The 17855-nt window shown below is 39.6% G+C and overlaps 1 protein-coding gene across 3 annotated transcripts in view; it reads right to left on the minus strand.

The window, feature by feature from the left end:
* grm7 (glutamate metabotropic receptor 7) overlaps positions 1-17855 on the minus strand; it is a 402008-nt gene that overhangs the window by 173281 nt on the left and 210872 nt on the right. For all 3 annotated transcript variants that reach the window (XM_071336892.1, XM_071336890.1, XM_071336891.1), the window contains exons 3-4: positions 16425-16560; positions 10998-11152 (exon numbers count right to left, since the gene is read on the minus strand). In XM_071336892.1, coding sequence (XP_071192993.1) covers positions 10998-11152; positions 16425-16560 — 291 coding nt within the window. The remainder of the gene's footprint in view (positions 1-10997; positions 11153-16424; positions 16561-17855) is intronic.

Raw genomic sequence — 17855 nt, forward strand, 5'->3', positions numbered from 1 at the left:
TTCTGAGATACGGGAAACCAGCTGGTGGAGAAGTTACATAGGTATTTTACCTTGTTCAAGTATCAAGGCTTGTGTATAACAGTAGCATCTGAAATATGAACTTCTCCTCACCACGTGACCTGACCAGGACAAACTAGTAGGGCTATAACCTGACCAGGACAAACTAGTGGATCCATAACCTGACCAGGACAAACTAATAGGGCTATAACCTGACCAGGACAAACTAATAGGGCTATAACAGGACCAGGATAAACTAATAGGGGTATAACCTGACCAGGACAAACTAATAGGGCTATAACAGTACCAGGATAAACTAATAGGGCTATAACCTGACCAGGATAAACTAGTGGGGCTAAAACCTGACCAGGACAAACTAGTGGGGCTAAAACCTGACCAGGACAAACTAGTGGATCCATAACCTGACAAGGACATACTAATAGGGCTATAACCTGACCAGGACAAACTAATAGGGCTATAACAGGACCAGGATAAACTAATAGGGCTATAACCTGACCAGGACAAACTAATAGGGCTATAACAGTACCAGGATAAACTAATAGGGCTATAACCTGACCAGGACAAACTAATAGGGCTATAACAGGACCAGAACAAACTAGTGGATCCATAACCTGACAAGGACATACTAATAGGGCTATAACCTGACCAGGACAAACTAATAGGGCTATAACAGGACCAGGATAAACTAATAGGGCTATAACCTGACCAGGACAAACTAATAGGGATATAACCTGACCAGGACAAACTAGTGGATCCATAACCTGACCAGGACAAACTAGTAGGGCTATAACAGGACAAAATAGTAGTGTTATAACCTGACCAGTACAAACTAGTAGGGCTATAACCTGACCAGGACAAACTAGTAGGGCTATAACCTGACCAGGACAAACTAGTAGGGTTATAACAGGACAAACTAGTAGGGATATAACTTGACCAGGACAACATAATAGGGCTATAACCTGACCAGGACAAACTAGTAGTGTTATAACCTGACCGGGACAAACTAGTAGGGATATAACAGGACAAACTAGTAGGGCTATAACTTGACCAGGACAAACTAGTAGGGTTATAACCTGACCAGGACAAACTAGTAGGGATATAACAGGACAAACTAGTAGGGTTATAACTTGACCAGGACAAACTAGTAGGGCTATAACTTGACCAGGACAAACTAGTAGGGATATAACAGGACAAACTAGTAGGGTTATAACTTGACCAGGACAAACTAGTAGGGCTATAACAGGACCAGGACAAACTAGTGGATCCATAACTTGACCAGGACAAACTAGTAGGGTTATAACAGGACAAACTAGTAGGGTTATAACAGGACCAGGACAAACTAGTAGGGCTATAACCTGACCAGGACAATGTAGTGGGGCTATAACAGGACCAGGACAAAGTAGTCAGGCTATAACTAGACCAGGACAAACTAGTGGGGCTATAACAGGACCAGGACAAACTAGTGGGGCTATAACAGGACCAGGACAAAGTAGTAGGGCTATAACAGGACCAGGACAAAGTAGTGGGGCTATAACAGGACCAGGACAAAGTAGTGGGGCTATAACAGGACCATGACAAAGTAGTGGGGCTATAACAGGACCAGGACAAACTAGTGGGGCTATATCTAGGACCACAATTCTTCCTGGTTATGTCACATTCCTTGAAATTCTTGACTTTTTCCTTTAGCTCAAAATGCTACGGAGGAGCTGGGATGGTTAACCTGATCAGTGTCACAGCTCAAAGCATCTCTTCCCCGTTCTCTCATTGTTTGTCACTTTGGAACACTCTACCAATTCCACCAGAGCTATCTATTGTGACAGGCTGCCAGTGGGAATTCAGGACAAGCTAGCTAACTGGTATGGTACTGCAAGGCAGGGAGACACACTGAGAGCTAGCTAACTGGTACACAACACATCCACAAGCCTCCAGGGTATGGTACTGTAAGGCAGGCATACAGTATGAGCTAGCTAACTGGTTCACAACCCATACACAAAACATTCAGGGTAGGGTAAGCTAGGCAAGTAAGCCGGCTAGACAACTGGTACACAAGCATCACAAGCCAGGGTCACACAGTACAAGCTAGCTAACCGGTAAACAATGCATCCAGACTACTGCAAGTCTGGCCACACATAGAACGAGCTAGCTAACTGGAAAGTCAGCCATACATCTCCAGGAATACACACAGTCCTCCAAACTGAATGAATACAGAAGATTGAGGATCAGTGGGATCAAATCAAATCAAAACTTATTGGTCACAAAAACATGGTTAGCAGATGTTATTGGTCACATACACATGTTTAGCAGATGTTAATGGTCACATACACACAACAGCAGATGTTAATGCGAGTATAGCGAAATGCTTGTGCTTCTAGTTCTGACCGTGCAGTAATATCTAACAAGTAATCTAACAATTTCACAACAACTACCTTATACACACAAGTGTAAAGGAATGATTAATAAGAATATGTACATATAAATATATGGATGAGCGATGGCCGAACGGCATAGGCAAGATGCAGTAGATGGTATAGAGTACAGTATATACATATGAGATGAATAATGTAGGGTATGTAAACATGATATAAAGTGGAATCCTCGGATCCTTTGGAGCCCAAAACCTTCCTATAACAATACCCAGTTGAAATGCACAACAATGGCACAGCAGTGTCTGTGCTGAGGTAAGTGTGCGAAAGGGACATCAATCTCTTTGGATGTTTTTAACGTTGACCAAAGATTAAAATCCGCCTATCTTTCTCACAGAAACAGCAGGGCTGTGTTTGAAACAAAAGACAAGGAAAGCCAGTTGAAAGCTGATATAGAGCCTTTGTGTTCTTTTTTTGTCTCAGTCAGAGCTGAGTGTGCTGTCTGTTAGTGATATGGGACTGACAAATGGGAGGTCCAAAATACTCACTCTGCCAGACTGTCTGGTTTCAACCCCAAAAAACACCTTATTCTCTTCACAGTGCACTCCATTTGACCAGGGCTTACAGGGATCTGGTCAAATGGAGTGCTCTATCTAGGGAATAGGATGCCAATTGGAACACAGCCTCAGTTTATCCTGTACAGACGACTACGCTAGACCTCTTTCATGTCAACACATTCACACCTAGTTTATTTTGTCTCCAGGTTTCAAAAAATATAAACACTGGGTATTTGCAGAATAAATGAAGGAGTCATCACATGTTGACAATCCATTCCACTCCAGTTTTTTGAACGCATTGCTCCCAGACTACAGCTTTGATGGGCAGGTGAGTTCTTCAGAGAACACACAGCACCTTTGTCATAGAGCATCATTTAACTAAAACACACAGCACCTTTGTCATAGACCATCATTTAGGTTCAACACACCATCATCAAAGAATCCTACTACACCGGCTCTGACACTCTTCAGATGTGGCAGGGCTTGAAAACTATTACGGACTACAAAGGGGAAACGCAGCCGCGAGCCTTTTATGCTCGCTTCGAGGCAAGCAACACTGAAGCACGCATGAGAGCACCAGCTGTTCTGGATGACTGTGATAAAGCTCTCGGTAGCCGATGTGAGCAAAATCTTAAAACAGGTCAACATTCACAAAGCCGTAGGGCCAGATGGATTACCAGGACATCTACTCAAAGCACGCACAGACCAACTGACATTTTCAACCTCTCCCTGACCGAGTCTGTAATACCTACATGTTTCAAGCAGACCATCATAGTCCCTGTGCCCAAGGAAGCAAAGGTAACCTGCATAAATGATTACCACCTTGTAGCACTCGTCAGTAGCCATGAAGTGCTTTGAAAGGCTTCGTGCTTAGTCCCCTCCTGTACTCCCTGTTCACCCACGACTGCGCGGCCGAACACGACTCCAACACCTTTATTAAGTGTGCTGACTACACAGCAGTGGTAGACCTGATCACCAACAACAATGACACAATGGTCAGAAACCTGGCAGTGTGGTGCCAGGACCACAACCTCTCCCTCAATGTGAACAAGACAAAGGAGCTGATTGTGGACTACAGGAAAAGGCGGGCCAAACAGGCCCCCATTAACATCGACGGGGCTGTAGTTGAGTGGGTCGAGAGTTTCAAGTTCCTTGGTGTCCACATCACCAACAAACTATCATTGTCCAAACACACCAAGACAGTCATGAAGAGGGCACGACAACACCTTGTTCGCCTCAGGAGACTGAAAAGATTTGGCATAGGTCCCCAGATACTCCAAAAGTTCTACAGCTGCACCATCGAGAGCATCCTGACTGGTTGCATCACCACCTGGTATGGTAACTCCTCAGCATCCAACCGTGAGGCGCTACGGAGGGTAGTGCGTACGGCTAAGTGCATCACTGGGGCTAAGCTTCCTGCCATCCAAGACCTATATACTAGGCGGTGTCAGAGGAAAGCCCAAAAATTGTCAAAGACTCCATTCACCAAAGTTATTTTATTTATTTTACCTTTATTTAACTAGGCAAGTCAGTTAAGAACAAATTCTAACTTTCAGTGACGTCCTAGGAACAGTGGGTTCAATGCCTTGATCAGGGGCAGAACAACAGATTTTTACCTTGTCAGCTCGGGGATTCGATCTTGCAACCTTTCTAGTTACAAGTCCAATGCTCTAACCACTAGGCTACGCTGTCACCCCAAAAAGGATCCATAACAGCTTCTACCCCTAAGCAATAAGACTGCTGAAAAATGTATCAAATGGCCACCGGATTATTTACATTGACACCCACCCCCCAAACTACATTTGTTTTTTACACTGCTTTTACACGCTGTTTATTATCTATGCATAGTCACTTCACCTCCTACCTATATGTGCAAATTAACTCAACCAACCTGTACCCCCGCACATTGACTCAGTACCGGTACCCCTGTATATAGCCTACTTTTGTTATTTTATTGTGTTACTTTTTATATATGTTTTTACTTTAGTTAATTTGTTTAATATTTTCTTAACTTTATTTCTTGAACTGCACTGTTGGTTGAGGGCTTGTAAGTAAGCATTTCACGGTAAGGTCTACACATGTTGTATTCGGCGCATGTGACAAATAAAGTTTGATTTGATAGAACAATGTTTAGTTAAAACACAGCACCTTCGTCATAGGTAGGATGGTAGAGGGAGGAGGACAGGGGTGGGAGGGAGGGAGGGTGGAAGAGGAGGAAGGAGGATGGGGAAGAGAGGAGGAGGGAGGCTGGGGGAGAGGGTGGGGGGAGGAGGGATGATGGAGGAGGAGGAGGGAGGACGGGAGAGGGAGGGACGATGGAGGAGGAGGAGGGAGGGAGAGAGAGAGGAGGGAGGAAGGGAGGAGGAAGCGTGAAAGGGTTTCTGTCCGGCTGAGTGAGAGGAGAAGGGATGGATGCTGGGTTTGGACACACACACATACACATACACATACACACACCCACAGCATCAAGCAGAGCTGTGACGGGGAGCCTGGCTGAGTGAAAAAGAGACTGATGGCTGGTGGGCTCTGGGCTGCTGGAGGTTAAGTTGGACGGGCTCTCCAGTTGTTCAGCCTGCTGTGTTCACACCACATGCAATGGCAATTAAGAACACAACACAAATCTCCATCACTTGTTGTTGGGTTGGGTAGAATAACACCACATGGCAAAGAAACAAATGTGTCTGAAGTGTGGCCTAAATGATGCATATGTTGAAAGAAGAAATCTTGACCTGGCTAAAATAGAAAGGCAGGATGTCCAATTATCCTACATGTATAATTGCCTGCGCGCGTAATGGCTTGAAGGTCAAAATACCACCCCTCATCACTGTCAAACGCTCCCTAAAACACTTCAGCGAGCAGGCCTTTCTAATCGACCTGGCCCGGGTATCCGGGAAGGATATTGACCTCATCCCGTCAGTAGGGGATGCCTGGTTGCTCTTTAAAAGTGCTTTCCTCTCCATCTTAAATATGTATGCCCCATTCAAAAAATGTAGAACTAATTACAGATATAGCCCTTGGTTCACCCCATACTTGACTGCCCTTGACCAGCACAAAAACATCCTGTGGCGTTCTGCATTAGCATCGAATAACCCCCATGATATGCAACTTTTCAGGGAAGTCAGGAACCAATATACTCAATCAGTTAGGAAAACAAAGGCTAGCTTCTTCAAGCAGAAATTTGCATCCTGTAGCACTAATTCCAAAAAGTTCTGGGACACTGTAAAGTCCATGGAGAATAAGAACATCTCCTCCCAGCTGCCCACTGCACTGAGGATAGGAAACATTGTCACCACCGATAAATCTACAATAATTTACAATTTCAATAAGCATTTTTCAACGGCTGGCCATGCTTTCCACCTGGCTACCCCTACCCCGGCCAACATCTCAGCACCCCCTGTAGCAATTAGCCCAAGCCCCCCTCCCCCCGCTTCTCCTTCACACAAATCCAGACAGCTGATGTTCTAAAAGAGCAAAACAATCTGGACCCCTACAAATCAGCTGGGCTAGACAATCTGGACCCTCTCTTTCTAAAATTATCCGCAGAAATTGTTGCAAACCCTATTACTAGACTGTTCAATCTCTCTTTCGTATCGTCTGAGATCCCCAAAGATTGGAAAGCTGCCGCGGTCATCCCCCTCTTCAAATGGGGAGACACTCTAGACCCAAACTGTTATAGACCTATATCAAACCTGCCCTGCCTTTTTAAAATCTTTGAAAGTCAAGTTAACAAACAGATCACCGACCATTTCGAATCCCACCGTACCTTCTCCACTATGCATTCTGGTTTCCGAGCTGGTCATGGGTGCACCTCAGCCACACTCAAGGTCCTAAACGATATAACCGCCATCGATAAGAGACATTAATGTGCAGCGATCTTCATCGACCTGGCCAAGGCTTTCGACTCTGTCAATCACCGCACTCTTATCGGCAGACTCAATAGCCTGGCTTCTCAAATGACTGCCTCGCCTAGTTCACCAACTGCTTCTTAGATAGAGTTCAGTGTGTCAAATCGGAGGGCCTGTTGTCCGGACCTCTGGCAGTCTCTATGGGGTGCCACAGGGTTAAATTCTCGGACCGGCTCTTTTCTCTGTATACATCAATGATGTCGCTATTGCTGCTGGTTATTCTCTACGCAGACGACACCATTCTGTATACATCTGGACCTTCTTTGGACACTGTTCCAACAAACCTCCAGGCAAGCTTCAATGCCATACAACACTCCTTCCGAGGCCTCCAACTGCTTTTAAATGCAAGTAAAACTAAGTGCATGCTCTTCAACCGATTGCTGCCCGCACCCTCCCACCCGACTAGCCTCACTACTCTGGACGGTTCTGAGTTAGAATATGAGGACAACTACAAATACCTACGTGTCTGGTTAGACTGTAAACTCCCCTTCCAGACTCACATTAAGCATCTCCAATCCAAAATTAAATCTTGAATCGTCTTTCTATTTCTCAACAATGCCTCCTTCCCTCATGCTGCCAAACAGACCCTCGTAAAACTGACTATCCTACCGATCCTTGACTTCGGTGATGTCATTTACAAAATAGCCTCCAACACTCTACTCAGCAAATTGGATGCAGTTGTCACGTTCGTCATAAGGAGTAGACCAAGATGCAGCGTGGTATATTTCCATCCTTTATTTTGGAATAGAAAACTTAAAAGAACAAAACGAACAAACGAAACGTGAAGCTATAATAATGCTCACAGGCATAGATAGACAAGATCCCACAAAGCACAATTGGAAAATGGCTACCTAAATATGATCCCCAATCAGAGACAACGATAAACAGCTGCCTCTGATTGGGAACCATAACAGGCCAACATCGACATATAATAGCCTAGATGACCCACATTTAATCACACCCCGACCTAACCAACATAGAGAATAAAATCTCTATGGTCAGGGCGTGACATCTGTCCATCTATCACAGTTCCATCCGTTCTGTCACCAAAGCCCCATATACTACCCACCACTGCGACCTGTACGTTCTCGTTGGCTGGCCCTCACTACATATTTGTCGCCAAACCCACTGGCTCCAGGTCATCTATAAGTCTATGCTAGATAAGGCCCCGCCTTATCTCAGCTCACTGGTCACCATAGCAACACCCACCCGTAGCACGCGCTCCAGCAGGTATAGCCAACACTTACTTTGGCCGCCTTTCCTTCCAGTTCTCTGCTGCCAATGACTGGAACGAATTGCAAAAATCACTGAAGCTGGAGTCTTATATCTCCCTCTCTAACTTTAAGCATCAGCTGTCAGAGCAGCTTACTGATCACTGTACCTGTACACAGCCAATCTGTAAATAGCACACCAAACTACCTCATCCCCATATTATTACTTACCCTCTTGCTCTTTTGCACCCCAGTATCTCTACTTGCACATCATCATCTGCACATCTATCACTCCAGTATTAATGCTAAATTGTAATTATTTCGCCTCTATGGCCTATTTATTGCCTTACCTCCCTACTCTTCTACATTTGCACACACTGTACATAGATTTTTCTATTGTGTTATTGACTGTACGTTTGTTTATGTGTAACTCTGTTTGATTTTGTCGCACTGCTTTGCTTAACTTGGCCAGGTCGCAGTTGTAAATGAGATCTTGTTCTCAACTGGCCTACCTGGTTAAATAAAGGTGAAATAAAATAAAAATTTATAAAAAATAATTGCATGTCACAATGCCACAAATGTATCTGACAGTGATATACATAGATTATATTATTGGTACTCTCTCACGGCTGTAGGTCTGGGTCTGGGTTTGTCAGGAGAAATAGCATGCTATGTCAGCTAGAAACTCCAATGTGGTTTTAACTAAATGTTGCTCTATAACTCGGGGTGATCTGTGTGTTCTAAATGTGGATCTATGACTGGGGTGTTCTAAATGTGGATCTATGACTGGGGTGTTCTAAATGTGGATCTATGACTGGGGTGTTCTAAATGTGGATCTATGACTTGGGTGTTCTAAATGTGGATCTATGACTTGGGTGTTCTAAATGTGGATCTATGACTTGGGTGTTCTAAATGTGGATCTATGACTTGGGTGTTCTAAATGTGGATCTATGACTGGGGTGTTCTAAATGTGGATCTATGACTGGGGTGTTCTAAATGTGGATCTATGACTGGGGTGTTCTAAATGTGGATCTATGACTCGGGGTGATCTGTGTGTTCTAAATGTGGCTCAATGACTGGGGGTGCTCTGTGTGTTTTAACTAAATGTGGCTCAATGACTGGGGGTGGTCTGTGTGTTTTAACTAAATGTGGCTCAATGACTGGGGGTGGTCTGTGTATTTTAACTAAATGTGTCTCAATGACTGGGGATGGTCTGTGTGTTTTAACTAAGTGTGTCTATGACTGGGGGTGCTGTGTGTTTCAACTAAATGTGGCTCTATGACTGGGGGTGCTGTGTGTTTTAACTAAATGTGTCTATGACTGGGGGTGCTGTGTGTGTTTTAACTAAATGTGGCTCTCTGATTGGGGTTGCTTTGTGTGTTATAACTAAAAGTGTCTCCATGACCGGGGGTGCTGTGTGTGCTGTGCGTTTTCCCCTTCTCTCTCCCTCCCTCCAACCCCAGGGTCCCGGAAACATCCATTTCCATAAATCATTTGTCAAAAAAAGAAAAAACTATTGCTGAAATCATCAAAGGGAGACCATTTCGTAACTTGGCACCTGTGGGTTCTCCCATGACCAATTACACCCACAAGCTCAAGGTCACAGACTCCCAACAACTCCAACTCAGAGTCCCACAGTTTCATCTTGCTTTTCTGACTGGCCTTTTTGGGGAGGCTCAGGCACGAAGCATCGATGACTCTCACTCAGTAGTAGACTTTACCCTGCAGGGATATGTGCCAAATGGAACCCTATTCCATATCTAGGGGACTACCTTTGACTAGAGCCCTGGCAACACTTGTAATGGCCCTGGTTGAAAGTAGTGCACTATATAGTTAATAGGGTGTCATTTGACATCAAGAGAGACATTCAGAGAAGTTGTGATCTACTGTAATACTGACGACTGGTGGTCATCGGTAATACACCTAACTACATCACACACACACACACACACATGCACACGCATACCATGCCTATATGTATGGGGTGGCAGGGCAGCCTAGTGGTTAGAGCGTTGGACTAGCAACCGAAAGGTTGCAAGTTCGAATTCCTGAGCTGACAAGGTACAAATCTGTCGTTCTGCCCCTGAACAAGGCAGTTAACCCACTTTTCCTAGGCCGTCATTGAAAATAAGATTTTGTTCTTAACTGACTTGCCTAGTAAAATGTTTTATTTTATTGTTGAATATATAGGTCAAGAAGGTAGAAACATATATTTCTATATTGCATCATATCTTGCAGTATATCTAGCAAATACAGCTCTAAAAATATACCTCACAACATACACTGAGTGAACAAAACATTAGGAACACCTGCTCTTTCCATGACAGACTGACCAGGTGAATCCAGGTGATAGATATGATCCCTTATTGATGTCACCTGTTAAATCCACTTCAATCAGTGTAGATGAAGGGGAGGAAACAGGTTAAAGAAGGATTTTTAAACCTTGAGACAATTGAGACATGGATTGTGTGTGTGTGCCATTCAGAGGGTGAATGGGCAAGACAAAATATTTAAGTGCCTTTCAAAGGGTATGGTTGTAGGTGCCAAGCACACTGGTTTGAGTGTGTCAAGAACTGCAACGCTGCAAGGTTTTTCAAACGCAACAGTTTCCCGTGTGTATCAGGAATGGTCAACCACCCAAAGGACATCCAGCCATGGGCCAGCATCCCTGTGGAACATTTTCGACACCTTGTGGAGTCCATGTCCCAACAAATTGAGGATGTTCTGAGGGCAAAAAGGGGGTTACCTGTATATTAGGAAGTTGTTCACTCAGTGTATATCTCTATAAATCTCAAGACAAATAGCGAAGGATTTGGGCTGTACAATATTCTTCCACAGTCAAGGAGAGAAAGGAAAGAGAGGGGACAGAAAGACAGCAAGCAGCGTTTTTTTCTCTACACTAAAAGTCATTCTGAGCAGGTTGTTTCTGCAGGCACAACCTACCGGCAATGGTTGCTCTTTTTGGCAGGATAGTGACAGCTCCCACTGCTGCTTCTTCTAGCTGATGGACAGGGCTGTTCTTGGCTCCCCAGCTGTCTGAACCGATCCACAGGAAATGACCCACCTGGTCCGCCCTCTTACTGGCATTCAGGATACCCCTGCAATCAGACACATATATGACTTAATATAATATAATAAGATAGGACCGGATAGGATATGACAGGATAGGAATGGATATGATATGATAGGACAGGACAGGATATGATAGGACAGGATAGGATATGATATGACAGGAATTGGAAAGGACAGGATATGATAGGATAGGACACGATATGATAGGGCAGGATATGATAGGATAAGATAGGATATAGTCAAATTTGTATTTTTGCTCTGCATCCTCCCAAGGCCCCCAAGACACTATTGAAATACACACACACACACACACACACACACACACACACACACACACACACACACACACACACACACACACACACACACACACACACACACACACACACACACACACACACACACACACACACACACACACACACACACACACACACACACACACACACACACACAGGAATCACAGCAAAGTTATTCAAACGGTAGATTGTTCTGTCATCACCCCCTTGTACTCCTCAGGAACGTAGTTCTTTCTGTTCTGTCTTCCGTTCGATTTTGTCTGTACAGACAGATCTGCTAGTGTGAAGAGATGTTTCCTCACATGAGATCAGGAAGTTTGTTATATTGTCTTGACAGATAAATCAACAGGATGTTAAATTGTATCCGTTTGGATGTGGATCTACAGATTATACCTAATTCTGTATCACAAATTGAATTAATCCAAGATCTTGTGACACAACTGATACATTAGTATCAACTCTGTAATATAATGATATACTATAATACAGTACTACATATAACGCTATAATATAGTAGTATACTATACTGTAATGCTATACTATTGTAATGAATACTCAAGGGGGAAGAAGGTGTAGATTCACGCGCGGAGCGCATCAGGTGTTTATTTCTCCTTCGCAGACGGCAGGAATCGTGGTCACAGGCAGGAAATGGTCATACACAGGTGGACAAACAGGCAGGTGAATCAGAACTAGAACTGAAGGCTGCAACTGGTTCTCACAAACGATCTAGGAAAAGGCTTAGTAGAGTCAAAATGAACAATACCTCACAAAGGCCCAAACAGAATGAAATGAACTAAATAAGGAACTGATGAGACCAGGTGAGAAACGAACACAGGTGAAATCAATGAACAAAAATGAAAGACAGGACTACGTTCCAGAACACAAAGAAACAGGGCTACGTTCCAGAACACAAAGAAACAGGGCTACGTTCCAGAACACAAAGAAACAGGGCTACGTTCTAGAACACAAAGAAACAGGGCTACGTTCCAGAACACAAAGAAACAGGGCTACGTTCCAGAACACAAAGAAACAGAACACAAGGTTGACTAAGAAAATAAATACAGACTATAACGCTATACTACGTATAATGCTATAATATAATGCTGTAAAATAATAATATAATATAATAGTATACTATAACGCTATACTACGTATAATGCTATAATATAATGCTGTAAAATAATAATATAATATAATAGTATACTATAACGCTATACTACGTATAATGCTATAATATAATGCTGTAAAATAATAATATAATATAAAAGTATACTATACTATAACGCTATACTACATATAATGCTATAATATAATGCTGTAAAATAATAATATAATATAATAGTATACTATAACGCTATACTACGTATAATGCTATAATATAATGCTGTAAAATAATAATATAATATAATAGTAAACTATACTATAACGCTATACTACGTATAATGCTATAATATAATGCTGTAAAATAATAATATAATATAATAGTAAACTATACTATAACGCTATACTACATATACTGCTATAATATAATGCTGTAAAATAATAATATAATATAATAGTATACTATACTATAATGCTATACGACATACTGTATAATGCTATAATATAATGCTATAAAATAATAATAGAATAAAATAGTATACTATACTATAATGCTATACTACATATAATGCTATAATATAATGCTATACTACATATAATACTATACTATAATGCTGTAAAATAATAATATAATATAATAGTATACTATTACACTATACTGTTCTGCTATACTACATATAATACTATAATATAATGCTGTAAAATAATAATATAATAGATTAGAATACTATAACACTATACTGTAATGCTATACTACATATAATACTATAATATAATGCGATACTATAATGCTATACTACGTATAATGCTATAGCATAGTGCTATAATATAAGAGTATACTATACAGCTATACTATACTATACTACACATAATGCTATAATACAATGCTATAATATAATAGTGTTCTATACTGTAATGATATACTATAATGCTATACTATAATGCCATACTCTTTATAATGCCATACTCTTTATAATGCCATAATATAATGCTATACTATAATGCTATTCTGCAATGCTATACTATAATCATATACTACATATAATGCTATACTATAATGCTATACTATAATCTTATATTATACTGTAACGCTATGCTATAATGCTATACTACATATAGTGCTATACTATAATGCCATACTCTGTATAATGTATAAATATAAGGCTATAATATAACAATATATTATAATGTTCAAATATAATGCTTAAATACAATACTATACTCTGTATAATGATATACTATAATTCTACACTATAATGATACACTCTGTATAATGATATACTACAATGACCTACTCTGTATAATGATACACTATAATGATATACTCTGTATAATGATATACTCTGTATATTGATATGCCATAATGATATACTGTGTATATTGATATACTATAATGATATACTCTGTACATTGATATGTTATAATGATATACTCTGTACATTGATATACTATAATGATATAATATAATGCTACACTATAATGATATACTCTGTATAATGATATACTACAATGATATACTCTGTATAATGATATACTATAATGATATACTCTGTGAATTGATGTACTATAACAATATACTACAATGATATAATATAATGCTACACTATAATGATATACTCTGTATAATGATATACTATAATGATATACTCTGTATAATGATATACTCTGTATAATGATATACTATAATGCTGTACATTGATATACTATAACGGTATACTGTCATGATATAGTATAATGCTACACTATAATGATATACTCTGTATATTGATATACTATAATGATATACTCTGTACATTGATATACTATAATGATATACTCTGTATAATGATATACTATAATGGTATACTCTGTATATTGATATACTATAATGATGTACTATGTACATTGATATACTATAATGATATACTCTGTACATTGATATACTATAATGATATAATATAATGCTGTACTATAACGGAATAACATAATGATATGCTATAATGCTATAATATAATACTATACTATAATGCTATACTACAATGCTATACAATAATACTATACTATAATACTATAATATAATGCTATACTATAATGCTATCCTATAATGCAATACTATAATACTATAATGTAATGGTATACTACAATGGTATACTGTAAATTAATGCTATAATATAATGCTATAATATAATACTATACTATAATGTATGCTATAATAATATAATCTACTGATATACTATAATGATATGATGTAATACTATACTATAATGTCATACTGTAATACTATACTATAATACTATAATATATTGATATACTACAATGATATACTGTAAAATAATGCTATAATTTAATGCTATGCTATAATGACATAATATAATGCTATAATGTAGTACTATACCTTAATGTTATACTATAATACAACACTATACTATAATACTATAATATAATGCTATACTACAATGATAAAATATATTGATATAATATATTGCTAGAATATAATACTATACCATAAAAATATACTATAATGCTATACTATACTATAATGCTATGCTTTAATATAACGATACAATATAATGCTACACTATAATACTATAATGTAATGATATACTATATTGCTATAATATAATACTATACCATAAACAGTATACTATAATTCTATACTATAATGCTATACTATAATATAATGCTATACTATAATGCTAAAATACAATGCTATGGTATACTGTTATATTATAATACTATACTGCTATACTATACTGATATACTATACTGCTATACTATACTGATATACTATACTGCTATACTATACTGCTATACTATACTGCTATACTATAATGCTATGCTTTAATATAATGCTATACTATACTATAATACAATAATATAATGATATAATATAATGCTATGCTATGCTATAGTACTATACTACATTATAATGCTATACTATAATATACTGCTATACTATAATATAATGCTGTACTATAATGTTATACTATAATGCAATACTATAATGTAATGCTATACTATAATGCTGTACTATAATGTACTACTATACTGTAATATAATGCTATAATATAATGCTGTACTATAATGTTATACTATAATGCAATACCATAATGCTGTACTATAATGTAATGCTATACTATAATGCTATACTATAATGCTATACTTTAATGCTGTCATTTAACGCTATACTCTGTATAATGCCTTAATATACTATAATGCTACAATATAATTCTATAATATAATTGTATACTATAATGCTATCCTATGTACAATGCTGTAATATAATGTTATAATATAAAGCTATAATTTAATACTATGTACTATAATACTAATTCTTTACTATAATGCTATAATTTAATACTACACTATGTATAATGCTATACAATTTCGGGTTGGACCTTGTGTGAAATTGACCAATAAGGTGGTCTGAAGCTGTTTCAGCTGCTAGAGGAATGATCATCAGAAAGAGAATTCCACAGACTGAGTTCAATCATTTATCCTCCCCATGTGGTTCCTTGAAACAACTCTCCAACACCCTTTGATGAAGACCTAAAGGTTCAATACTTTGTTTCAATAAACCAACAGAACATTTTGTGTGGAGTCTTCCTTTCCGCAAACACAGGGATAAATCATTGAGCTTGTTGTCACACAGTATGCTTGTTGAGATAATGAACAGGAGATGCATAGTGGTGTGACAATGGCGCCTGCTCCGAAATGCATCAGTATTAAATTAAACCTTATTGAAGTGAAATTCAGTTGCCGAACTCCTGAACTGTCTTTTAGCTTTTCAGTTTTAATTCCCAAGGTACTGAGCAGCCCTTCAGTGGTACAGATAATATTTGAAATCTTGGTTAGAGCGCTAGCACACAGCCAATACCTAGGCTTTAGCTCAAGGGGATAATAACTAGTAGACACATACCGTATGTCCTCATCTGAGGTGAAAAGGACGACTGCCCGAGCGTAACGGGTGTCCAGAAGCAGCCTGACGATCTTGTCGAAGTTCTCCTGCTTGTGATTGTGAGGGATCTTCAAGGACTGAGCGATGCAGATCCCACCTGAAATGAAAAGTAATGAGCTTCAGGTGAGGTACCTCAAATTGGGAAAATCACCTTGAACAAGAACGTTACCTACTAAAAACTACAAACATTACATCTGTAAAAACTAAATAAAATCTGTAAAAATGCAATAAAATCTATAAAATGTCAAATAAACATATAACCTATGAACTTCCAGTTTGTGAAGCAAATTACGTAAGGACCACCTCTGTGCAGTTATAATGGCCAGACTGCCCCCCCCGAAAAAAATATATTCCTCAAACCACAGCCAGCCAATCACCAAACATCCCCATACACATTGATTTGAACTTTACAATGCTGTACAATATGAAAAATGGCACATAGACATGTTGAAAATAAATAAAGGTGGGCTATACATCAATGTTGATTCAACCAGTGTGTGTCCAGTGGGAAGGCTTTTGCACACAGTTATTCAATGCATTCGGCAAATATTCAGACCCCTTGACTTTTTCCTCATTCTGCTACGTTACAGCCTTATTCTAAAAATGATGAAATTGTTTTTATTCTCCTCATCAATCTACACACAATAACCCATAATGGCAAAGCAAAAACAGCTTATTTGACATTTTTGAAAATGTATAAAAAAAAAAAAATGAAATATAACATTTACATAACTATTCAGACCCTTTACTCAGTACCTTGTTGAAGCACCTTTGGCAGCAATTACAGCCTCGAGTCTTCTTGGGTATGACGCTATAAGCTTGGCACACCTGTATTTGGGCAGTTTCTCCCATTGTTCTCTGCAGATTCTCTCAAGCGCTGTCAGGTTGGATGGGGAGTGTCGCTACACAGCTATTTGGCTGGGCCACTCAAGGACATTCAGAGACTTGTCCGGAAGCCACTCCTGCATTGTCTTGGCTGTGTGCTTATGGTAATTGTCCTGTTGGAAGGTGAACCTTCGCCCCAGTCTGAGGTCCTGAGCACTCTGGAGCAGGTTTTCATCAAGGATCTCTCTGATATTCGCTCCATTCATCTTTATCTCGATCCTGACTTGTCTCCCAGTCCCTTTTGGCAGGCTGTCATGTGTCATGTGCCTTTTACTGAGGAGAGGCTTACGTCTGGCCACTCTACCATAAAGGCCTGATTGGTGGAGTGCTGCAGAGATGGTTGTCCTTCTGGAAGGTTCTCCCATCTCCACAGCGGAACTCTAGAGCTCTGTCAAAGTGACCATCAGGTTCTTGGTCACCTCCCTGACCAAGGCCTTAATCCCCCAATTGCTCCATTTGTCCGGGTGGCCAGCTCTAGGAAGAGTCTTGGTGGTTCCAAACTTATTC

Source organism: Salvelinus alpinus, chromosome 12 (assembly GCF_045679555.1).
Source record: "Salvelinus alpinus chromosome 12, SLU_Salpinus.1, whole genome shotgun sequence".
NCBI classification, from domain to species: domain Eukaryota; kingdom Metazoa; phylum Chordata; class Actinopteri; order Salmoniformes; family Salmonidae; genus Salvelinus; species Salvelinus alpinus.